Here is a 27,056-nt window from a genome sequence, read left to right on the forward strand (position 1 = left end):
CTGGAATAAAATATTGTCATTTTGATATATCTATTACCATTTGTGCAATATCGGAAATCACTATTGTCAGATAAGTTTGTAAGATACATTAGAAAACGGGAATTTTTCATAGATGCAGGGAAAAAACACGAAACGCATTCTTCCTGCGCAAACTTATACTTCCGTTTATTGCTTATCAATTGGCAAGAACTCTTTTCTTATCGCCCTCCGGAAATTTGTCTACTTATATTTCTCGGCCATAAAGGATTACTACGACATAAAGAATAGTTAAAATCGGTATTTTTGAAATAATGTATGGGTAAAGTTTAAAGTTTTTCAAGATTATTTGCTTCTATTATATATTATCACTTTCGTGTATGTGGGAAAAAAAATGATGCGACAATTAATTGTTATTTCGTTATTGTTCCTTGTTAGTTCCCACAAAAATAAATAGAAATGTAACTTATCAAAGTGATGTTGTTAACAGATTATTTTTAACAATGATTTTTGAAATTGTTATCAACGTAAGGCAATTAATTATATTTCGCAGGAATATTTTTTGACCCGTGATTAATATAAATTTTTATGTCGGAGATTATTTTTATTTATATATCTGTTCAAATATTTGATAAAATATGTAATTCCCTTATTAATATCATTTCAAAAATACCCGTTTCTTCCGAAATATTTCCTTTAAATTTGTTTTTGCTTTATTACTACGAAGGGTTTTCCCCGAATTCCATACAAATTCTTGTGTTTTATATAAAAAATTAAGCTTTACAGCGTTAAATCGATACAGAAGGCCTTTCAAAAAGGTGAGTGTTAATATTTGACAAATGGCGATAAACTTTACACGTTAATTTCAAAGAGAGTTTCGGCTCGTCCGACCGAGTTTGAGTAAACGGCTGGGTCCAAATTCGGGCACCGAATTAAAGCTCTTATCCCGTAGACGAAATCGTCGAAGAGAATTTTCAGAAAGGTGCGACGGTTCGGCCGTGGACAAGCGGCAAAAGTGTAACAAGACAAACACCCCACGGGCTACGGTTAACGGGGCCCCACCCCCTTATTAACTTTAGACCAAATAATTTTTTTTTTTTTTTTTTTTTTTTTTGTGTGTGTGTTTTGTAATTTCATTATTATAAATAGAATTCAATAATTGCACATTTTAGTTACCACGAACCATTGTTTTTATCACCCTCTTCAAACTCAGCCTCACCAATCCTCGTTCCCTCAAAAATCCCAGCATGGCCGGACACATACGGCTAGTTTTATCAATTTATAAAAATTATAATGTTTTTAACTATACGATTATTTGTTTTTAACAAGAGGAACACGTGTTCGAGTCTGTTGGATAAATCGCTGGACAGACTGATGAGCACGATTATATTTCACGTAATCTATGTTTGTTTGCGTAATTAACGTCGAGTAAGATTTTTAGGAATTAAGTGAATTGTCCTTCTCAATAATTAATAAGCTTAATAGTAATTAACTCACCAATAAACGTTAGAAGCGTTAAGTAGTATAAAGCAAAGACAATACGTTATATTTTTCGGTTTATAACCCTTTTTTGCACTAAATGGAAGATTCGAGACTAATTTTCTTACGAGAAAAATGAGAGTTTGAATTAGAAAATTTAAGAATCATAACACGCGTTACTACGTTACGTTTCTTAACTGTTACGATAGTGTACGGCAATTTAAATTATCGAGAATTGACTCAGAATATTTACTATCGTTACTAGCAAACAACAATCACGAGTAAGAGATAGAGCAGGGAGCTTTGAATCAAATTGTCTGCGAAAGATTACGGGATCCCGATAGGACTCGTCGCAAGATCGTCCAGCTTACGTAACTACGGTCCAATCTCTAAACACAAAGTTTTTTAAAACAAAAATGCATACGCGATAACCCGAAAACAATGGCCATATTTTGTATTTCTGTCGGTGTCTGCGGTTCGGAAATTTGACTATATAAAACACCAGTAATCTCTCGTTAAAATATTTTTGATATTATTCTATATTAATTTTAGAAAGTGTGTATATAATTACATTCACTAGTAATTCTTATTAAGTAATATGTTTAAATTTTAAATTTGTTAGCGGACTTTTGCAGAAAATTTTCGGGAGAGAAAAGTTTGGAGACAAATAATTACATCAATAAATTTATTTATTTATTTATTTATTTGTTTTTTCACAAATAGACTACGGAATAGGGCATCCAGTCAATACGAATGCCCCGTTTGCCCTCCTCTGCGGACACCCACAAAGACGTTACCGTCGACAATACATTAAACAATTTTTATAAATCAACGTATTTAGTTAAAAGAAATTCGAAACAAAAAAAAATTTAAATAAAAATCACTGGTTGCGATAAAATTCAAGAAATGTTTTATACTCTTTCGGGTGTAAGGGGCCATTGGCGGAGACGATCGGGCCCTGGAAGCGCAGGGCCCGACCCGGCCTTTAGAACGTTGGCCAATACTGCAGACGCGGTAAGAATCTCGATAGGATTGGTAATAAAACTTAGACCTTAAAGTACTTAACCCGCGCACTCGTTCCGAGATGTCCTCAGAGATTTCGCAGAAACAGTCATAGGACTTTTTAATTTCCCCCGCTGGTGATGTCAACGAGATTTAGTAACATCCGAAAAGATAGCGATATCATTGTGACGCCATTGGTGACGTCATAAGGCAGTTTGGATGCGCGCGAGCAATTGCGCCGCTTATATAAGGCGGCGGTTAGAGATCCTCCTTCGCTTAAACCGAATGGTAGACGTATATAGCGTATAATCGCAAATTATCACAACCGATTTCGCGCTGGCTCCCTTTTGTATCTTACTTTGTTTGACCATTACCATCAACCATTCCGTCCCAACAAATTAAACGGTTCTGGTGGGAAATTTCTCATCAGGTAAGTCCAAATCTATCAATTTCGTTCGCCGTACATTTCAAATCCTATATCACTAGGCCTAAAAGGTAACGGCAGAATTTCCACTGCCCGTTCAAATTACCTAAATTCCATTCTTTTTCCCAATTGTTAATCTATCGGTAAGCTTACTTCTACGTATTCGTCGTATATATAATGAGTACTCCGAGCGTATGTGTTTATATGTAATATATATACATACATACGTTATATATGTATATATGTATATATATATATATATACACACTCATACACTCGCTCTTCTAAGAACCTATACCGAAAAATGTAGAGGTTACACTACGTAATTTGCGTATGTACTGTACGTATATACGCGCGGATTACCTAAAGGTAACACTCACTCACTACCAATGGTTTAATTTCTATTGTTTGATAAATATTTTTCTCACTTAATGTTAATTTCTTTACAATATAAAAGTATAATTATATTTTAATTAGTTTAAAAATTTTAATTAGAAACACATTTTTTAATATGATTATTAGGAAATTAAAAACTGATAAAATTATAATTTTTAGATATATTTTTTTTGTATGGGGTGTGTGTTTTTGATGCGGAATTTATTTTATTAAATAATTGTAAAAGGACCGTCGAGAAAAACCCGACGTGTGGCGATTTAGTAAGTTTCTCCGTGTCGTATCCCGTCGTGTTTTTTTTTCGTTATTTAACGTCGTTCGGACGTAAATACTAATCTCCGACGTACTCCGCTTTCCTGCCGCCGTCGGGGCGAGTTTACCGCGGACGGTTTGCCGGAATCTTTATCCCGACGTTAAACCTTTACCTCTGTTACTTTCTGTTTTCTTCTTTTAAAAAATATTTTCCGGCCGGCGAGTGACGAAAACAAAAGGCAAACCTCGAAAACGTGTTTTTATAAGAAATAAACGGATTTGTGGAAACTAACCCACGGATCGTATTTTGAAAATAGTTAGAAAACAAACGGTTTGTAAAAAACTATAGTAACTTTCCGCTTTGGAGACGAGACGGATTGCATTAGATTATCTCCGCGCGATGGCCGTCGGAGTTTTGTACTTTCCGACCGGAGTTTAAAACGGACGATTCCTACGTAAAATTTAAGAATATTTCTTCGAGACATTTTAAAAGTAAAAATTATTTGAATTTTATAAGTTTATCTAAAATATCTAATATTTTGATGTTTGATAGATCTTGTGCGCTAAATTAATAAGTTGCTAAATGCAATAAAGAAATGTTTTTTCTTTCTATATGAATGAATGAGATTAAATTTCTTCTTTGTAAATTGGAATTAAAACGAAAACAAAATATTTACGTAGACGACGTAAGTATATCCTTTATCCTCTGTCGCCGTATCGATGTAATACTAAAAATTTTGTGAAATCTAGTTTTTATGGTATCCTATATCCTATCCTATGCCGTTTCTGTTTATTAATATTAATCGATATTTTATATACAAATTGTAGTGATTTTTATATGAGTTAGCTATCTGAAATTTACTTTCGAGAAATTAACATTTTTATGTTCTGTATTAATTAAAAGCAACGGAATATATATTTTTATATGAAAAATTACTGAAAATTTTGTATTTAGCAGGAAATCCGATCCGATCTTTACAATTTACTTACCTTGCTATGCTAACGTATGGAATATGTCGAGATATATAATCCTAAGAGATACGGTCGTTAGCGTTAGATGGTAGTCGTACGGGATATTCGTGACCCGGAATCTTTAATCCCGAGATAAATTTTACTAATTAATTTGAAAAATTGGTTCCGGAACGTGCGGATAAAGGTACCTAAGAAAAATCGGATATCTACTGTTTTATATTGTACCGTTTGAATCTCTTCTATTTTTCGTTATTCTAAAAACAGTTACGTGGGGTGTTTAACGGTTTTTAAATTTGCATAAAACCTATTTTTTGGCAAAGTTAATGCAAAATAGTTAATGTATAAAATAGTTTGATTACACGGAAATTGTATATATAATGTCGACGAATTAAATTGCAACAATTCGTATACTGTAATTAAACAAACTACTTTTAAGCAGAAAAGTTTGTAAGAGGAGTCAGAAATTCAAATTGAATGTTTAGTTACATTATTAATTATTTAAATTACTTCTTTGAAGACAAATTTTGTATATAACACCTTTTCCAAAGATTCGTGTTGTTATTGTTTTAATGACTTTTACCGAAGTCTTTAAAACTTTAAATAAGAAATAAGCATATCAAATAACTGGAAGATCTGTATGAACTATGTTGGATTTTCAACTTATAAAAGTCAATGTGTATTTATTTTTGTCGATCGAGTTATCCTAATACCTTTTTAGTCGTTAATCGGTGGGCACGTTTCCCGGTAAACCGAATTTAATACGGGTAGGTAACCAAACCGACGACGTAGCTAGTTTCGGTTCGAAACGACCGTCGTCGGCTCGCTTATCTGGCCGTATTAAAGTTTACCGGGCCTTGCACCCAATCTAAGTTTTAATTTTAACAATTACTGTCATTCAAATACACAAATTTTTACATTTTTACTATTTATTGAAAATATGATAGGAAATAATAACAGAAATCTGCATTTTTTAAATTTCTTAAATAAATTAAACCTTTAATATTTTGAAGAAAAATTATTTGGAAACCTCAAACTTGATGCCATATCCGACTGTTAAATAAATGTAATAAAAACAACTTTTTCTAAAGGAAATTAAACTTATTACTTTTTATTTTACTATAGGAACATTTTTGACCTATCGTAGGGCCTAGTTTTGGCTCCTAAAAAAGAAAACCGCACCTATCTTACGTTCGGTTCTAGAGCTTTGGAGCCGAGGCCGGACCTAACGGAAGGCTCAAAAATGTTTCTCTAGAAAAATTATTTATTGATAAGAACACTAAATTCTATTACAAAATATCACTATACAGCATTTATCAAAGTATCAATATAATATAAAATTAAAGATGTATGCAATACAATACAATTTCATTCATTTTTGTCACATTGAGTGAAATAATTTGATAACTGGATAAAATAAACATAATGCAATGATTGTATTCTATAATATAGGTAATAAATTTGATAAGAAGGAACTTAAATTCAATCATTTATTATCATGTGTCATGAATTGCAAAAGTGTAAATCTGAATAATCTCATGTTGGTGTCACATGCTTTGGAAATGTTGATAATAGGTAAATTTTTATTTGAATTAGGATACATAAAGCTAGAAAGACCAGAGCTTCTCTTCCAGAGTTTTTTTTAATGTCAAGTTAAAAGCGTTGTTAATTTTACAAAGGTTTGTTTAATAGACATTATAATACGTGTATAAATCTTAAATCGACCTAGTAGATTTACGAGAAATTTTATGTATTTGTTTTAAATATATTATCGCGCCGGTGCTTTTGAAGGTTTTGCGGAGTTATTTAATTGTTTATAATCGGCCGTGCGAAGATTCGGAAGAAATTTTACTCTGTTGTTCTAATATTAAATGTTTTGATTTTCCCATTGCAGTAATTTACAGAAGTATCAATCATTTGAAAAATTAATTTTACTAAGAATATTTAAAATCAATACATTTAATTGCCCAGAAGATACCGATTACATTTATCTTCAGATTTTATTAAAGTTTTGTTTGACATTAAATTTAACGATCGTTTAATTTATCCTAACGGAGTAATTTATCTATAATAAGCTCGCCGTCGTGCGTAATTCTTACAATACTTAAAAACGGATGAAAAAAATCGGTACTACTCGAATTATTTAACAAGATTAATTACATAAAATAACCGATTAAAAGAATGTAAAACTTAGAATTCCCCGATTTACATTATTAAGAATTTTCAGCCAGTTAAGAAACATTTAATATTTTAACATATTGCTCATTCCTGATAAAAATATTGATAATGATATCACTTGCATGATATAGGTTAAAATATATATGGGTCATTTAAACATTATTTAAGTAATTTTTCATTATTAAATCATTAAATTTCAATGAAATAGAAGCATAATTTAAAAAAAAAATTGCCTAGGTTTCATTTAATTGAATATATAATATTAAATCCATTTAAATTTTTTAAGTAAATAAGGCAACAATAAATCTATAAATAGTTTGTTTTTAAAGTAAAACTTTACAATTGCTATAGAAATTATCGACTTTTCGATTAATACCGGTATCGAGAACTTTAAATTAAATTCTAATTGTAAATTACCGAAGTTAATTAGTAAGAGAGAATCGGAACGAAGGCCGCAAATAATTTAATTTAAAAAAGAATTAATCGAATTTAAAAGGGCATCGTTAGAATTAAATTTTATTAAAGCGTATGCGTAAAAAAAGTTGTCATGCTTACATAAAACAATTTTTTTCTCTTTTTTCTTCCAGTATTAATTATAATGGCATTGGTATTTTATAAATTTAAATTAGAAAAATGTCCACAGTTGTTTATATCAAAAATTTTTTTTTATAGTAAAAACTTCTATATTTAAAATTTTTTTAAATTCGGGGGTAACAGCTAGTTATTCTAATTATTGTAAATTTAATCTTTGATAGTTTAGTTTACATATTTCACTATGCTTTATAAATGTAAATTAATTAGTATTTTAACTTTCAAATGATTATTATAAAATATTGCATAAAGTAAGTAATTCAAATGTAATGTGTAAAAGTATTTATGAATAGATTTTAAATTCTAATTTGCAAAATAACAAATCATGAAAGTATTTTTTAAGTATTTAACTTTTGTATTCAAACATAAATTTAGTATTAAAGTAGCAATTAAAAATCTAATTAAATTTGTATGAATTAAACCATACCTATTAAGTATTTTAATAAAAACTTTATAGAATTTTATAATAAACTACAGTGTGATGAATTCGTATTTGTCGGTTGTTAGCGTTATTCTATTGTAGAATAATTACGTATATATTTTAAAAATAAGATTATCGTAAATCGGTTTTTATTAAACCGAACACTTATATAAAATAACACGACGACTGCTTTTGAAACGGCAACATATTTGCAGTAGCATCTAAAAAGTTGTCGAAATATATTTTAAAAATCAAATTTTAATGAAATTGCAAATCGTGAAACGTTTGGTTTTATTTACTTTAAATAACATAAAACACCGAAGTACTCGGATTACAAATTTAAGTGTTCCAATTCCGTTATTCAAATGGGTGAAGACTAAAGACTGCGATTAATTCGTAGGCTTTTATTTACTATTAAAGTATCGTCTCGTGTACGAAACGTTTGTTTTGGGGTTGCTATTGATATAACCTCCTTTTCGGAATGTTGCTAGATACGAAGAGACATTGCTAACTGCACGTAGCAGTACTCCCGTCGTGCTCCAAAATTATGTCGGTACCTGTTTGATTTGTCTAAACGTGGACTTTGCCCGTTTGAATATGGGAATTGGAACACTTAAATTTGTAATCGGAGTCCTTTGGTGTTTTAAGTTTTTTAATTTATATTACTTTTGATCCAGATAATTAATAATAATTATTTACTGTAATTAAAATATATTTAGGTTTCCTTTGTATTTCTTCATACAAGTACTTATGAAGTACTTTCAGACATATATTTATTTATTTTCATTTATATTCTCATACCAATTTTATAGCATCTATATGGCAGGAAAACAATAAGATACTGTTTTATAACAGATTTATATGAATAATCATAATGCAAAACAGCTCAAAGTTCTTTAAAAATCTTACAGCAAAAATCTGCTTTGTTGGGGTTTGATTTAATAACATGTTTTTCTTGAGCACTTTCTAGCAACCAAGCCTGAACAAACAACACAGTTTGCATATTTCCAGGGTTTGGTTGCCTAATAAGTGCTTGAGAATATTTATTATTAAAATGAATTCTTCAATAAAGCAGATCTTTGTTATTGTTAACTTCGTTAAACTGATTGTGAAACTTAATTCATATTAATAATTATATATCAATGAACAATGCGTGTAATTAGTCCGAATGGTTTTGAGAGAGAATTTTATCAGAAATAATTATAAATTATAGCCCTGTATTTTGCTCATGTTATCCTTTATATTAAATTTAGTAGAACTTAAAATGAATACTTTTGCTGCTACCATTGAAACAAAGTTGCGCCGAATGTGCCGATTCATTGTTTTTTTTACAAAATATGTTATTGTTATAAAGAATTAAAAAAAACGCATTATTTCGAGCAATATTTTGAAATTATACACGGTGATGCAAAATGTGAATCGTCGACACCTATCGAGGGCAAAATGACGAGAAACCGTTATAATTTAAATAATTATAATGGTATGAAAGTATGAAATCAAATGATAAAATATAAAATCCATTGCAAGAAAACGAAGCAAGAGCAAATATGTCTACTCTAATAACCTTAAATAGCTTCGCAAATATATTTATCCACAAACGTTTTCGGTCCCTTAGGACCTTCTTCAGGTGGGATCTAAGTAGAGAGTGACCCAAAATACGAAAAAAGACAAAATACAACTTTCGAAGGCGTGGCAAGCGATGTACGACCTGGCGTTATAGCCGCCAACGCATGCGCAGCGATGTTTGTTTATAGTACACATCTGGAGTGGGGGTTGGAATGTACCCGTTACGGGAGTTTAGTTCGTAGGGTCACTCTCTACTTAGATACCACCTGAAGAAGGTCCTAAGGGACTGAAAATGTTTGTGGATAAATATATTTGCGAAGCTATTTAAGGTTATTAGAGTAGACATATTAGATAAAATATAATCTCTACATGCTTTTTACGCTTCCAGGTTGTAATAAATAACATCTGAAAAATAATGCACTTGCAATTTATCAAGAACTTCAGACATTTGAAGGTTGTGAAGTCATGAAATTGGCATGTCAATTGGCAGTGAGTGTTAAAAAATTAAATAATAATACTGTCATATGAGACCGTGTTTATAAAAATGTTTTATCACAAATGTTTTTTCATACATTGAAGTATATTTAAACATTATATGTTAATGTACTGCCATCAGCTGATGTAGGTTCATTGCATTTTGCACTAATTTGTAGTACAGATTATGTTAAAATTTTAAATGCATGTAAATTTCTAATTACATCATTGTTATATTCATTTTATTGCAGGGAAGGTACACCTTTGAGTGCCAAAAGAAACTTGTATTATTTGAATTAGGTGGAGGACCACCTTGGGACGTTCACTGACGAATACTTCGCAGAAAAAAAATTTAGATAGTCATGTAAGTAAATAAAAAATTTCTTTACGTATGTATTGGCTACGGGTAACGATCGACATATTAATTAATTTACTTCTTTTGAATAATTGCAATTAGTGAAAATTTCAAATTTGTTAACTAAACTTACCACTCGTGTTAAAAAATTTATCTATAAATTGATTATTGCTCAAACTTAGTTTGTAGCACCATATTTAAAGTTTCAGTTAACTTTAATGTCACAAGTGGTTAAATGTAATAAGAATAATATTTATTTGACTAAACTTTTCATACATTAGATACCATTTTTATTCTATAAAAAATATTCAACATAAAGAAAAAAAGAAAATCACTATAGTCAATTTAATATAAAAAAGCAAACATTTTTTATAACAAATCATCATTATTTTTAAATTTTTATAATTTTTGAATTGAATTTTGTTATTTTAACTAATAAATTTAATACAAGATGCATTGTAAGCACATCTCCTTTGTCCAAATTACATAATAAATACGAAATTAATTAGCCGTTTTTTGGCCCGATAATTAAACCGTAAATCCAAATTAAATGTTACCGAATTCTTCGAATTCGGCCCTTTGTTAATATAATACTTTAAAGGTGTCTGTTTTACAATATTATGTATTTTAATAGTTTCTATACATTTGCTTTTAATTTTCCAATAAAAATTATTATTATTGTAATGTAATACAATATTATAGTATGAGGGATTAGATGAATTGAAGTATCTATATTTTTATTTTTTTCATTCATTTCTATGAAATAATATAAGAACAATCATTTTCAAGGTTATGATAAGAGACAAAAGTACTTTAAATTACATAGAAAAAAATTGGAAATAATTCAAAAATGTTTAAAAGACTGCCAAGCATTATGCATAAGGTTTGTGGTTCTCAAAGGTTTTAAAATAAATGCATACTTTGTAAAAGAAAGATGCACTATATTCTTCACTAATACAGTATATATTTATAATAAAAAATTCCTATATAATTGATATTTGTGTTTCTCATTTTATAGCATTTGAATATTTACTGGCAAATTAATTTTCTTAACATTTTAAAAATTCTCGTTGTTATTCACTAATTCTAAACACCATAATAAGTGCAATTTCTGAGAATTCTATATTTTCTTTATGTAAATAATTTATAAGTAAGATTATGCTATTCATTATATAATATACAGAAAACATATAGGGTATCCCCGTAATGTAGTTTATAAACGACGGTCGGTTTTTATAAATTTGCCAAAGTACCGAACATTGTATAACAATTCAAAGAATCTTTTTTAATAAATAAAATAATTTTCAATAATAATGTGTGTAAGATTTAGTGAAAAAAATTCTAAATTTAGAAATAATTATAAGCTAGAATATTATGTTTTAAACTTTTTTATTAATTTTATTTCTAATATTTACTTAGACCGTTCATATTTCCTGGAATCTTCTGACTCGATTGGATAACATTTTTAATCATGAAGACAGATCTGATTCAGCATGATGAAATGTTAGACAAAACTGTTTGGGACATGGCTTTAGAAACAATTAGTGGATCCGATCAGGAAGATCCTTTCTTCGTCGTCGATTTGACGGACATCGAGCGAAAATACAAGCTGTGGAAATTAAAAATGCCAAGAATAACTCCATTTTATGGTAATGAAATGTCTTTAATAAAATTTGTTCAAGTTTGTAAAATTTCATAATGTTTTTACATTTCAATTGTGCATAACATTTTTTGATTCTATCAATTTTAAATTTTTCTTTAATTTTTACAGCTATGAAATGCAACGACTGTCCTGGGGTACTTCAATATCTTGCATCTATGGGTGTTAATTTTGATTGTGCTAGCAAAGTAAGTAAATAATATAGAACGGTTTTATTATTTTGAAGAATATATTTTAATTGAAATTTTTATTCATTTTTCTTCATAAATGAAAAATTTATAATGAAATTTCTGTTATTAAAGAAACAACAATTTGTACTTTTAATAATTTTATGCAGTTTCTAACAGGCATAAATTTATAAGATATTTCTTGATCTTTTCAGACCGAAATTGAAACTGTGATTAATCTGGGAGTCGATCCTTCGCGAATTATATATGCTAATCCCTGCAAAACTCGTTCTTTTATTAAATACGCTGCGGCCGTCGGAGTCAAAATGATGACATTTGATAACGAGATCGAACTTTATAAAATTAAAACTATTTTTCCCAATGCAGAGTAAGTAATTTAATAAATTTATATTTTCTTTATAATAAGGAATTTGTATAATAAAAATTACAGTACTTGAAATAATTAGGTATTTGTAACATATAAATATATGCTTTTAATCAGTTATGTAAACTTACAACTCATTTAGAAAATATTTGTAATTGAAAAGAAATGCCAACCTGTATGTAAATGATATCAAATTACTTATGCACAAGTGGAGTTATGACCTATATGCAAAAATATAGGAAGATATTTTGAAAATGGCATTCATAATATGCAGCCAAAAATCAGCAACTTTTCAAATTTTTGTAGCTATTCAGAACCATTGTTTGTTATCAGTTTTTTATTCTGGGTTAGATCTTAATTATATGAAAATATTTATTATGATATACAGTGTTTTCCAACATTTTCTACTAGAACTGACAACATCGTACAGAAACACAAGTGCTCGAATCGGCAAATTTTAGGTAGTCATAGTGTATCTATGGTTAAATACATTGCAAAATAGGAATTATGAGATAAAGTTGGGTGATCAGAGAGATTATTGCCTAAATGTTATCTAACTGATTTTAAAAAAAGATATGGGGAAATAGTGTCAAACAATAGAAATTCAGTCATAATTATATCAGAATGAATAATACTTCTTTACATAACTGATAAACCTGTAGGTAGATAATCAAAAGAATTCTTAAATGTGTTTTATAGCTGTTATGAGTAATAAACTGTTAGAATTTTAATTTGTTATTAATTTTATTTGTTAAAGTTAGGTTCAAGATAATGTTTTGATGCCAGTTTTTTTTTCCTATGAATCACTTCTAATTTTTTGATAATTTCTTTTTGTTCTCAGTGCTTGTCATATTAAAATACTACCTTTCTAATTTAAAGAACCAATTTCAAACAATAAAAACATATATACTCCAACTCGGTACCCTTCTTCCGCGCTATTTCCTCGTACAGGGCAACATCACGCCTCAGTGGCGTGGGATGGGTCCAATTTGGGTACGAACCAGTGCACGGTGGTCCGGTACAACAGAGGTCTGCATGCCCTGAACATATATATATTTTTTAAATGACTTTGAAATCACATATGAAAAGGATAAATAGTAAAAATGGTGTAGTTTTGAGAATGTGTCCTTCAAATTTAGCAGTAATGATTTTTTTTTTATTTTTAACTTTTGTGTTTCTGCATCAAATCTAAAGACAGTTACATTGCATAATTGAAAAGCATTATAATTATTTTTAAAACTAACAAAGTAACACCAAGTTTTATTTGATGTTTTTTCCTTATATATCATTATTTTGCTCTGTATAATTTTTATTATAACTATTGAAGAAAGTGAGGTAAAAACATTTTGCTTGCACAAAAAGACAAAAACAAAATAAGTTGTGCATGAATCTGTGAAGACCTGAAAAGGATATATAGGGTCTTATGTATTCTCATATTTGGTATCACATATTTCCATTTCATTTCTTAAATAACTAATCAATAATCATAAAGATAATTTTGAATATATATATTTACTTTGATTAAATTTGAAAATTAAAATTTTTAATTAAACGAAAACTTTTATTTTGTTTTAGATTAGTAATTCGTATTAAAGTCGACGACAGCAATTCAAACTTCAAACTTAGCCTCAAATTTGGATGCGAAATGCAGCAAGTGGCTCAACTGTTGAAAACTGCAAAAAGTTTAGATCTTAATGTAATAGGAGTGAGGTAAGAAATATACAATTTGATAATTTAAGCCACAGGTCTCCAACCTTTTTCTGAGAAGGGCCACGTAAACTGTAAAAGACAAGTCTCGCGGTAGGTAAGATAAATACGGTCAAAGATTAAGATGTTTTTTACTCGTGAATAACAACGTTCATAAATCAATTGAAGTTGACACATTCTTTTGAAAAAGCAGTCGTAATCAAAATTTGGGATAAATTTTGTGGCGCCCAATATTAAAATCTCCATTAGATATTTATTGGATAGCGATGTTCAATATTTTGATTTTATGTATGTTATTTCATTTTCAAAAAGTTTATTTACATAAAAACAAATAAAGAAAATATCCACCTTTAAACTTAGACTTAAAATTTTATTCTGGCAGAAATTTGAAAAAATTTAACCTTTTTTCTAAATAAGTTTTATAAAAATCATTTGCAGTAAGGTTCTATTAAGTCTAGTTGTCATTTTAAAAATTTTATATGCTTTGAACTAGTTCAAATGATGGTAAAACATATCAGTGAAAACAAGCTATACAATTCTTGATTAGATATGCTTCGAGGCCTTAGGTTGGAGACCCAATTTAAACTCTATCGATATTATTTCATTAGATGGATATTTTATTTAAATTGCTCTAAATCTCTAGCACTGAAATTCTTATTATCAAGAAAAAACAAAGTGAACTGACATTAGGATTTATGGAGTCCAGGTTTATTTAAGAACTTATGTATTCTAATATCAGTTTTTCTTTCTTCTTCCACTGGAGTTGTATGATATGAATAATTTTTTTTTTTTATCAATGTTTATTCAAAAAATGTAAAAGGCTATTTTGAATAAATTAATTTTTAAAATTTAAGATAAATGTTTCAATTCTTTTTTAGTTCAAATGTTTGCAAAATTTTTATTTAATAAATGAAACTTTAGTTATGAAGTTTTGTTTCTATTCATTAAAAGTTCTGAAAAATTATTATTATTATTATTGTTAAATAACTATAAATTGAAGTTTTAAAAATCTGCAGCACAGCATAAGTATTCATAATTTTTAAAATACATTTTGATGAATTTTGTTTATTATAATGGAAAAGGTTTAATTTCAAGAATTATTCAGAGTTGAAGATTTGTAAACAAATTATGAAAACTTTTAAAGACTCCATTTTATAATTTATTTTTTAATGTAAAATATAATTGTTTTATTGATGAAAATAATTTTACTTTCAGTTTCCACGTTGGCAGTGGATGTCAAAGTTCTTCGGCTTATCCCAAAGCAATAGCGGATGCTAAAGAAGCATTTGATATTGCTAAAGAAATTGGATACAATTTCTATTTGTTGGATATTGGCGGAGGATTTCCTGGCATGAAAACGGAACAAAAATATTTTGAAGAGGTTAGCTACTTAATTGTATTATTAATATTATTATTGTGATATTTTTCCAGAATTAGTAATTTAATACAAATAAGAAAAAATTATTTTATATAAATGATATTTGTTTTCTAATTATTATTAATAAATATCATAAATCCATGAAAAACAAGACTTGACTTAATAAATATGCTCTGTTCAAAATTGAATTGTCTGACTGTTTCTGAAAATATTTTAATAATAATATCTCATAGATAATTCTGCTGTTTTATTAATCTTCATAATTATGTTGGTTCATATTATAAGCTAATTGCTACAGAATTTGATTTATTACTGGTATGTAATGAAATTCATTATTTATTGTGTTTAAACGAATGTTGTAACATATTATAACAGTTTCTAATTGAGATTCTAATTTTTAATATATTTACAACAGCATCAGAAGACAGATTGTTTTTGTTTAATTATCTTCATAAAAATATTGGTATAAGCCAAATTTGGATATTTGTAAAATCAAAATGTTTTATATGAACTCAAATTGAATAAATTTATGTATCAGCATATTTATTACTGTAAATTTGTTATAGCTGTTATATATAATGTATACATAAAATATTATGATTAGAACTAAGAGCAGTTTTGAAATAATTTTCAAAATTTAATAACTCGACAAATTTCGTTCCAGATTGCTGCGGTAACTTCTGCCACGCTAGACGCATACTTTCCCGAAGGATGCGGGGTTCAAATTATTGCCGAACCGGGTCGCTATTTTGTTGCTTCCGCATTTACTTTGTGCGCTAATATTATTGCTAAGAGAGACATGATTGTTTCCGGACAAAACGGTAAATTTCTCACTTTTTCTCTCGGATACGTAAAAATACGTAATGTCGAAGTTACTAAATTTGATATTTTACGACAGGTGACGAACCGGCTTGCATGTATTATTTAAACGACGGCGTTTACGGTAGCTTTAATTGTGTTTTATACGAACCTACGGAATTAATTCCGTATCCGTTATTGGTAAGCACCGAGTTATTTAATCTTTTTTTTAAAAAAACAATTATTATAACTAAATAAAATAAAATAAATTTTATTAGCTGGAAGAAAAAGAAAGAAAAATGGTGAAAACCAGCCTGTGGGGTCCAACTTGCGATAGCATCGACAGAATAATCGAAACCTGTTACCTTCCCGAAATGGTGGTAGGAGAATGGTTGTTGTTTGAAAATATGGGTGCATATTCTTTAACTTCTGCTACTACTTTCAATGGTTTTCAGAAACCAAAAGTTCAATATATCATGCCACTTTATGCAAGGTGATTGTTACTTCTTTAAAATTGTGGATATGCATTGAAATAATTAACTAATGTATTATATAGACTAAATTTTTCATTTAAAAAAAATGAGATTTAGCAATTAGATATTAAAAGTTTTTCAATACAAAAATACAATTTACTTATTTCCAAAAATATATTTCTATAGGGTTTTTCTTCAACATTTTCCTACCTTGGCAGCCGGAAAGTATCTTCACGCTCGTCATTCTGAGATCGACGAAGAATGCGACGCGCTGGTGTCTTCGGATCTCCATTCCCTATTGGTTCCTCGGCCGATCGCCGTCTAAGGACCTCGGATTTATTTAATTTTTTTTCTAGAAATTTTATTATATTTACATTCCACAAATTAGACCGGAATCGCGTTAGTAAGTTAATCGAAGAAAATCAACTTGGAAGCTTCCAGGAAATAATTACGAATGGGATCAAGTATGGCTATCCGATCGGTGATAAATATTTTATTGTGCAAAAGTTTTGAATAAAGTAGTAGTTATTAATAAATAAATATGGTTTTAATATAGCTAGATATTGTCTGATCATTTTTTTTATTCAACAGTATCATTCATTTGTAGGGCAAGTGTCAAATTTATATAAAATTATTTTTCCAACTACCTTTTATAGAAGAATGAGAACGTTTAAGTATTCGATTGCTTGCCATTCTCTCAATTAGTGGCACATTCTTTGGAACTTTAGCATAAAGTTGATATTGAGAACAAATTACACAGGAACACCCTCTTGATGGAAAAAGTAGATTTTTATTTTCTATAGTTTGCAATGGATATGCATTTTGGACTTATGCCCCTCTTCAGGCTTGATTTTATTATGTATATCTGTAAAACTATATAAGGAGTTACAGAATGTATTTAATAATTATATTTAACCTACGCCTAACTTTAAAATAGTGACAACTGGATTAACTAATTATTAAAACTGTTGAGTAGAACAAGTAAAACGAATAAATTAAAAAATAAGTAAATAAAATAAAATAAAAAAAATAATAGGGTATACCTGTAACAAGCAATTTATACATATAAAGATAAAATATTGCAATTTTACGGATCTGCTACATAAAACATGCTAAGGGTTAAATTTTGGTAAAGGTCGAAGGGGTGAGGGGAGAGAGGGGGGTCGAACTTGAAGATTTTACTTGTATTAGCATTTACACTTTTCGTTTTTAATAAAACTCGTCCCTGCTCTCAAAATCAAGCTATTTGCCATTTTACGACGATGATGTAAAATCTTTTTAATAAAATTTCGTAACAGATGGCGCCACACGATTTTGTTTGTTACGATTATCAATAGAATTTCTCAATAGTGCGGTTAAGTTACGTAACTCGTTGATAGATATTTACATTCGTTAGTAATTTGTTGGTCTTCGCTGTACAATTTAATCTTTTTACTCGACAATTTATGTCAAAAACTATCCATAATTGTTTAGGTTAATAACACTAGTCTACATCAGCCGATTGCAGAGAGAACGTTTAGACGCCGACGGCGGTTTACAGAACGGGTAAACCGCGGTTCAGAAAAATTCCATTGTAGAGACGGCGTTTCTCTCTTGCCACAATGTAGACAGCGATTAGAAACAAGTTATTTGACCTACTTTCTAGACTCACTCGACGGCAGGTTTAGAGAACTTTTTAATTTGAGTGGTAGTTTTGTTGGTGGAAAAGTTTAGATACCTTCGATAAATTTTGCAAACGGTACGAATCGACAGAATTATTCATTAATTAACTGCTTGGAGCAAAAATAAAACAAATTTTAAATATTTAATTTTGTTAAATATTCCAATTCCGATATTCAAATGGTGAAGACTTAAAACTACAGTTAATTTAAATAAGATGCATTTACAGTAGAGAACCGAAAATCGGAATCAATTGGGAACGGGTTGTTCAGATTAGTGATTTGTTCCGATTACCGATTATGTACGAAAAAATATATTAACCTGTCCGATGTTCAAATTTTTCTCCGTTGCGTGTCGCTTCGTGTCGAATTTTCGTCGATTTTAAGCCTAACGAAAATTTTTATAATAATAATCGAGGCTATCGTATCGTTAAAAATTATTTCTGCATTTTGTACAAACAAAATAAATATATTGAAGAATATAAAAAACATGAAAATTATACTTTAGAAGTAAATTTAGTATCAAAAACGTTCGATTCAGAAAGACACAGTCCGATTGAAAATCGTTCCGATTAACGAGTCTCTACTGTATTTACAATTCGAGTATAAAACGTTAATGCATTTCGGAGTCATTGTAGTTAATCCCCTAGTCCGGGGCTGGCCAACAGTTTTTGCCCCCGGGCCGAATTGAAAAGAAAAATTTTTTCACGGGCCGAACGAAATATTAAAATTAAATCACGTTAAATACAAATACGCTGACCCGGGCGGCAGGTCAGCTTTGTTCGAACAGAAGTTCCTGACGCATGCGCAATGTCATTTTACAATGCGAAGAAACGTACAAGCAAATAAAAAGGTCGACGGGCAGGCGGCGCTGCGCGTCACACGTTAGCATAAAACAGTGACATGGCGGAATGGCAGACGAGTTTCAGTACGTGCGACTAGAGATCCGGATGGCAGAACGCGCTGATTGGTCAGCTGAATGACGTCAACCCACTGAAATAGGAAATGCTGGTCGATTAGTCTAGTCCTCATATTGTCGTGAGAGGGAACAGCTATTTTTAAATTGATTTTTCATTTGTGATTTTTCTTTTCAAATATACATATAAATAAGCGTGCATTCGAAATGTTTCCTTGCAACATTTGTGAAAAAGAGTACAAGGCAAAGAAAAGCTTAATTAGACATCAACGTCTTTTACACAACGTTGTGACATGTCAGTTAGGAAAAAATTTGCCTTGTCCATTTTCTTTAAGTGAGGAATGTTTGAACCTGGCATGTGTCTCAATTGAAAGTTTAAGACAGCACTGTATTGAAAAACACGGCTATGAAGAATGTGAAGAACAGCTAACGTTTAATGATATGTCAGGTAAGTTTTAAGTGTCAAACCATAATTTGAGTGTTTTTAAAGTAGTTCTCAGTATAGGCGATTCTTAAATTAATTGTATATCTGAAACATGTAATGTTAATAGTGTATTTAACAGATAAGTTTTGTAGTATGACAAGTATTAAGATTAAACACTGTATAACAGTGAATAGAATACTACTTTTTGGTAGAAGTTACTTTTAGTTAATTTATACCTACTTTTTAGTTTTTAGCCGGTTTGGATTTTTATAAGTTGTGTTTTATGTGTAGCTGCAAGACTTACTATAAATTACAGTTCTTACTTGTTTTCCTAAAAGTGAACTTTTTGTGGAGTGTCTTTGTTTAATTGGAGTAAATAATAATACAATTTTAATTTTATAAGTTACAATAAGCTGCTTAAGTTACAAAAAGAAATGTATAAAAGTTACTCATCTGAGAAACTAATTGATATTGTACTTTCTCTCACTAGAATTTTTTGTCTGGAAAGATAAAGAAGAGAAGTTGGTAAAATCATCTTTTATATCACGTAATGGTCCAACAACACTTTCCGATGGCAGAATTAAAAAAATCTATACATGTCGTCGATCAGGAAATTATGTTCCAAAAGGATGTGGGAAACGTCAAATAAAATCACAGGGATCTTGCAAAAGTGGAAAGATATGTCTTGCTTCTATTGAGGTTTTCATCACATCAAATTCAATAATAGTTAAATACCATAAAAATCACTGTGGACATGATCTCAGTCTTGCACACATCCATTTGTCTGATAGTGAAAAAGCAGTTATTGCAGGTAAAGTGTATTTTACTGGTTGATTTGCAAAAAGTAATAAATGATTAATTATCAATACTTTACTTTTTAGGAAAACTTGCTAATGGAGTCACCCTGCAGAGAATCTTAGATGATATTCGAGATTCTGCAAGTAATGAACTTTCTCGCATTCATCTTGTGACAAGAAAAGATTTGCAAAACATTAAGTGTGCATATAACCTTCAGGAAAAGAAGAAATATCATCCTGAAGATAAGATCAGTGTGCAGTTATGGGTGGATAAAATGAAATCGTTAGAACAGTCTCCAGTTTTATATTTTAAACAGCAAGGGGAAGTTGATGCTCAACAGAAACTTGGTAATGAAGATTTTATATTGATAATCATGTTACCTATTCAACAAGAATTATTAAAGATGCTAGGACAGCAGATGATCTGTGTGGACTCCACTCATGGCACTACTGCATATGATTTTTATCTTAGTACTATATTAACAGTTGATGAGTTTGGAAGTGGTCTACCATGTGCATACTGCTTAAGCAATCGAATAGACACAACTTCATATTCTTTGTTTTTTGCTGCCGTCAGAGAAAAGCTTGGAAAACTGGAAACCACTGTTTTTATGTCTGATGATGCCTCTGCGATTTACAATGCGTGGAAAGATATTATGGGTCCTGCTACACATCAGTTATTGTGCACATGGCATGTAGATAGGGCCTGGCGTAAAAAAGTTCTCTCATCTTTCCCTGATAAGGTTACACAAGCTCTTATGTACAAGATGCTAAGAGTTCTTCTTGAAGAACCAAATCCAGAAAAATTTGAAAATCTGATAAAGGAATTCATTCAATCATTAAACCAAAAAGAAACTAAAGAATTTCAAAAGTATTTTGTTCATACTTATGCTTCTCGTCCTAAAGTGTGGGCATACTGTTATAGAAAAGATCTTGGCATAAACACAAACATGTATTTGGAGGCCATGCATAGAGTTTTAAAACATTTGTTATTTGGAAGGTAAAGTGAACAAGAGGGTGGACCATTGTATTGATGTGTTGTTAAAGATGACTCGTGACAAATTGTTTGAACGCATCATAAAGATGTGCAAGGGGACTATTTCACACAGGCAAGCAAAAATACATAAAAGTCACAAAGAAAGTGAAGCAATAGCATTTTGTGATATTACCAAAGTCATTGACAGTATACAATGGCAAGTAAAATCACAAAGCATAACAAATTCTATATATGTGGTGGAGAAAAAAAATGAGAACATTGAAGACCATACTCAATGCAAGTTGTTATGTAACAAATGTAATGTGTGCGTACATGTGTATTCATGTACATGTCCGGATTACGAAGTGAGTTTAAACATGTGTAAGCACATTCATGCTGTAATCAAAATAGAAAAAGAAACTTCTAACAGGAATGCAACAAATGAATTATCTTGTGACATTTTGGCTGATGATCCGAATACACTTTTTAAGAGTGTAGAAAATTATCGTGTATGCATAAGTAAAGAAACTAAAACTATTGATCAATCGTCTGAATATTGTGAATTGGAAAAAAATTTAAATGCAGTTCATGCAATAGTGAAAAAAAGAAAACTCAATAAAATACAAATGTGTGAGCTAAACACTTTCCTTAATGATTGGTTGAGAAAAATTTCAGTGGAATCCTCATTTAACATTAATTCAAGCACTACCTGCAACAATATACCTGCAAATAAAAATATTACAAAGCAAACTAGATACAAATCAACTAAACAGAAATCCAAGAAGAGAGATTCAGCATATTCCATGAAAAAACCTAGCGAAGCACAAAAGGAAAACATTCAGAAAATGATGCAGAATAAAGGAGAAAGTGTTTTAGAGATCCATACTGATAATGATCATGTATACTAGCACATTTACATTTTGCTTGTATTTACAGATATTAAATTGAACACATTTAATTGGATTTACTACCGTATTTGATTTATTTTATCAAGTAGTTTTAAAGATGGTAGACCTTTTCACTCAATCATATTTTAATAAAGCATTTTTGTACATTTACTGTAATAAAATCATCAAAAACAACAAATTTAAATTGCAAATTAAGTGTTTTGTACATATTTCATTAGACAATATATATTTTTAACCTTACAGAAAACTTTTATGTAATATTTTAAAAAATATTACAACAGAATGTCCTGACTGGAAAGGCAGATTAGTTAACAATTTAATATATATATATTTTCACCTAAACATAATTCATTCTTTTTAATGCATAATTGTTAACTTAATATTTAAAATGTTTTATTTTTTGTACAAATTCTGTAATCCATTGGTTTGCTTTTCAAATCAAATCCTGTGGAAACAAATATAGACACTGGATATCACTTCACTTTATATGTTCCTAGCAACCAGGTATACAGCACATATGAGGCATCTAGAAATAGTTATTCATTAGTATGGTAATATTATTTTAACAAAAAAAAGGGTTAAAACATAGCTTACTATGAAAATATTACAGTACAAATGCAACATTATTTTTTCCTGACATTCATATTGATATGAAATATGGAAATGTAAAATAAATATTATCATGATAATTTAAATATGAAGTATTTTATGGAAATTCTTATTTAGAACATATAACTATTATATTCAAAGAAATTTAAATACAGTATTATTGATTGTTCAACAATTTATACAGGAATACTATACTTTAGTCAAATTTGTATGACCATTTTTCAAATTAAAACATATTTACAGATATTATGGAACTAGATATATGAACTTTCTGTGAATTTAAAATGTGTTTTCTTAACCCACTGATTTTGAACTGACATTCAAAAGCACAAAAATATCTATTGACAAAAGAACTCAATCCTAACTGAAGCATTTCAAAAATTTTCTTTGATATGAGTTATATATGAAGAATAGTCTTTATTCAAAATTCTTCAATAACTTTTACATTTAAACTTTATAATTTGTTAAGCAAGATTTGTGAAAATTTCCTTCTTCAGAGGTATACAAAACTAGTTAATTTTATTGTTTCCACTAATTAAATCGAGTGCATATGACAAATTCAAAAAATGGCTCGTCTTAATTATAAATTCCATCTTGTTTTGAACTTTTAATGAATAATAACTGTCACAAAGTATAACTTTTCTGTTATTTATTATCTGTGCACGCATACGAGGTATTTAAATTTATAAAAGTAATCACACTATTAAAATGATCTATTATGTATAATTTGGTTGAGAGGTGCATAAAGATCAAGTGTGAAGTTAAAATTCGTTCAAACAGAAATAAATAAACCTTAGTAATTTTTTTAAGTAAAAGTAAGCCATTTTAAAAACATTTCTGTAAATTTGTAAATTTAGCTTGCATGTTTTATTAATCATATAGTTAAAAAATAATAATTTAATGTAGTTTGCCAACTTATAAGTCAACACTTTAATAAAAGTACAAATATATTATTACTTTAAAGAAAATCTATTGATTCTGATATATTTTAAATGTGAACAAAAGATTTCTTTTGTATTTTTATAATGCACGTTATTAATGTTATATGTACTGTATTATACTCGCTCCATACTACAACTAAAGAAAAACAATCTATTCCAGCATGACTTCGTTCCGAGGACCACAAAATATAATCGATCAGCATTTCCCATTTCAGTGGATTGACGTCATTCAGCTGACCAATCAGCGCGTTGTGCCATCCGGATCTCTAGTCGCACGTGTTTCAGTGAGTGTGGGGTCTTTCGTTCTCCAAATAGTGTAAATTTATAACAGACGAATACAAAAGTTGTAAATCTCTAGAATGGAATTTTTTTAAAAAACGAAGTATCGCGAATCATCCATTCGACCAATTATTGGAAATTAAGTAGCTAATATTGAAAAATTAATCGCGGGACGTCGTATGTTGGCCATCCCTGGTGTAGACGGATGATGCGTGGTGTTATGTTTTCGAATGGATTTCGTGTTATATTAAAGTTTGTTCGATTTTCAAAATTTTTTAGTTAACGTGTAGGTTAATGTGCCCTATGGCGAGTACTTTTTAACTGTTGTCCCAAATAATGTCGGAAGACGAATTTATTCGGTAACTATTGGTGAGAATGTTGACAGATGGAGATCTCTAACAACACGAGTTACAAAACGTGCATTTTTTCATGATAGCGGCGAGAAATTTGGTTCTATGTTAAAATTAAGGTGACCAACTTTTTTACAATGAAGAGGAGGACACACACAAATTGAAGGAATAAATATTGTAAATAAAAGAAACATTTTATTCATTGCAACAATAATACACTATAATAATCTCTACTGCGTACGTATGTGCGTGCAGTGTTCTGTTTCGGTAAGAAGTAAACAAAGCTACTTGCATGCAGCGCACTCTCTCGAGGTGCCCTTTGCAGAGCGCACGCGTTTCATAATCGCATTTTCCTCCACTGTACCTAGCCTCCACAAACCGTCGTGTCAAATACAAACACGTCACATTGCATGCAACGGATTGATGCCGAGCCGATCCGGCTCGGCATCAATCAAATATGGAGATTTACAAATATCAAAGAGGAGGACACTTTTCGAGGGAGGACAGAACTTACAAAAGGAGGACGGTTGGTCACCTTATTAAAATGCAAATTAATAAACACGACGTAGTATATGAATGTTTCTCGTGGTAATATGCAAATTAATATGTTGTTCGACGTGTGCGAAGGTTTGTCGTCGTACGCTGTGTGTACCCTACGTAAGTTTTCAATACGAATTTTATAAAACTAAGTTATTTAGGAGATATTTATTCCCAAATTTTTGTTAATTTCTACGATAAATGATATTAAATTTTAAATTTAATGGCGTTTGACTGTTCGTGCTCCCGACGGATATTCCCGAGGTTAGTGATTCGTCCCTTAACCTTCGTAACCAAGGGGATTATTCTCTTACGTTCCGAGGCTACGAGACAACTCGGTCGACGAAGCGACGACAATTTGGGCTGCATATGAGATACTGTACAGCACAACTCGTCGAGGATACGTTGCCTATCGCAGCCGAAATATCGAGAAAAGCGAATTACAAGGCTTAATTCCCCAGAAGTTTACATTTTTATGTCCACTACATGTTCGAACAATTGATATATTCAATCTCGTAATTCACTACGTCCAGTTTTAGACGGAGTTAAGGTAGAACGATGTATTTTTTATATTTCGTCTCTGATTTAAATGAAGGAATTGAAGATAAAAGCGCAGGAAAAAGTAAGTAGCAAATTTACTATTTAATAATGTTTTAGTTTAAAAATAAGTGTAAATATAATCGCATTTTGGTTATTTTCGAAGGCCATATTACAGTAGAGAGTCGTTTATCCGAATCAATTGGGGACTGGGGTTGTTCGGATAACCGATTACGTACGAAAAAATATATTAACCTGTCCGACGTTGGCATTTTTCTCCGTTGCGTGTCGCTTCGTGTTGAATTTTCGTCGATTTTAAGCCTAACGAAAATTTTTATAATAATAATCGAGGCTCTTGTATCGTTAAAAATTATTTCTTTATTTTGTACAAAGTAAATATATTGAAAAATATAAAAATTATACTTTAGAAGTAAATCTAGTATCAAAAAAGTTCGATTCGGCACGACGCAGTCCGAGTGGAAAGCGTTCGGATAACCGGGGTTCGGATGAACTCTACTGTATTTGTATACCATAGGTAAATCTAACCCTTTTCCCATAACTTCGCGATATCACTGCCTTTTGTCTTTTCTCCCATTTTTTTTTTTTTTTTTTTTGTTTTTTTGCTTTGGACCGAAATAATTCTTCCAATCTCCTTTACGAATGAAACTTCCTTCCGTCTTTACTGCGAGAGAAGGATGCTTCTTCAAATATTTTTCATACGCTTTTAATCCCGGCGGAACATTCACATTTTTCAAGTTTTCTGTTGTATCATTAAATAAATTATTAATGTCGAATTTTTCATATAACTTACGCCACTGTATATAAGTATTCTACAATATCGGGATTCTTCCGCGATGTTTCATAATAATTTTCACCTGTGAATTTTGCCAAATTCACAATCTCTATTTCAGTATTAGCTTTCAGATTTTCGTATGTTGTAAAGTAAACGTTGGAATCGTTTCTATGTCCGTCTCTAAAACCAGTCTGCCCATTTACGAATAAATCAAAGCATTCGTCGAACGTACCATCTGTAAAATTATAGCGTATGGCGATAAAAAGACACGCGACAGTCTTTAGGATTTCGTGCCACGTATATGTTTGGTGTGGGACGAATACAATACTAAAAGAAAAGGCAGACGAGTTTTAATGACACCTGGACCCGTCATTGAATCTAAAGGTTCAATTCCGGTAAATTCTATAAATGGAGTGTTCGTCATATAATCCGATGCATTTTCGAAAGGCTTTTCTTAATTTATTCTAATTTAATTTCTATTCAATACGTAACCGGTTCGGACACCGTTATTCTCTAGGAATAATCGCATCCGCAAATTCCAAAATATATTAGCCAATCAATAACTTCCAGGCAGATGGATTTCGGAAATTATATTTACTTCCCCGATAGACATTCTTTAAGCCAAACAGAGCACAAACACATTGTCAATACCCCAAAACAATTTTTCAATATTTAAACCGTCG

At 30.2% G+C, this 27,056-nt stretch overlaps 2 protein-coding genes and 1 long non-coding RNA gene across 3 annotated transcripts; all 3 read left to right on the forward strand.

Moving 5' to 3' along the window:
• The first annotated feature begins 2,718 nt into the window (after positions 1-2,718).
• On the forward strand, positions 2,719-17,207 carry LOC136982568 (ornithine decarboxylase-like). The gene is made up of 11 exons (XM_067279090.1): positions 2,719-2,887; positions 9,977-10,089; positions 11,500-11,729; positions 11,852-11,928; positions 12,123-12,295; positions 13,868-14,002; positions 15,215-15,380; positions 16,042-16,198; positions 16,276-16,376; positions 16,454-16,668; positions 16,835-17,207. Exons 3-11 carry the CDS (start codon positions 11,552-11,554, stop codon positions 16,971-16,973), a joined length of 1,341 nt encoding a protein of 446 aa, XP_067135191.1. The 5' UTR covers positions 2,719-2,887; positions 9,977-10,089; positions 11,500-11,551; the 3' UTR covers positions 16,974-17,207.
• Positions 17,208-19,277: 2,070 nt separating this feature from the next.
• On the forward strand, positions 19,278-20,472 carry LOC136982552 (uncharacterized). Its single transcript, XR_010881899.1, has 2 exons — positions 19,278-19,670; positions 20,137-20,472. It is a non-coding gene; the product is annotated as an uncharacterized lncRNA (long non-coding RNA).
• A 94-nt stretch (positions 20,473-20,566) lies between these two features.
• Positions 20,567-22,327, forward strand: LOC136982529 (uncharacterized). The gene is made up of 3 exons (XM_067279024.1): positions 20,567-20,587; positions 20,662-21,443; positions 21,553-22,327. The coding sequence occupies exons 1-3, from the start codon at positions 20,567-20,569 to the stop codon at positions 22,325-22,327; spliced, it is 1,578 nt and encodes a 525-aa protein (XP_067135125.1).
• Positions 22,328-27,056: the final 4,729 nt, after the last annotated feature.

The sequence above is a fragment of the Centruroides vittatus genome, unplaced genomic scaffold (genome assembly GCF_030686945.1).
Source record: "Centruroides vittatus isolate TY-2023 unplaced genomic scaffold, ASM3068694v2 contig_854, whole genome shotgun sequence".
NCBI lineage: Eukaryota > Metazoa > Arthropoda > Arachnida > Scorpiones > Buthidae > Centruroides > Centruroides vittatus.

Coding starts and splice junctions, on each gene's coding strand:
- LOC136982568 (XM_067279090.1), top strand. CDS start 11,552: ATGAAGACAGATCTGATTCAGCATGATGAAATGTTAGACAAAACTGTT. Junction 16,199..16,275: donor GATTGTTTCCGGACAAAACG/GTAAATTTCTCA, acceptor ATTTTACGACAG/GTGACGAACCGGCTTGCATG. Junction 16,377..16,453: donor TAATTCCGTATCCGTTATTG/GTAAGCACCGAG, acceptor AAATTTTATTAG/CTGGAAGAAAAAGAAAGAAA.
- LOC136982529 (XM_067279024.1), top strand. CDS start 20,567: ATGATATTCGAGATTCTGCAA. Junction 20,588..20,661: donor TGATATTCGAGATTCTGCAA/GTAATGAACTTT, acceptor TATAACCTTCAG/GAAAAGAAGAAATATCATCC. Junction 21,444..21,552: donor AAACATTTGTTATTTGGAAG/GTAAAGTGAACA, acceptor TATTTCACACAG/GCAAGCAAAAATACATAAAA.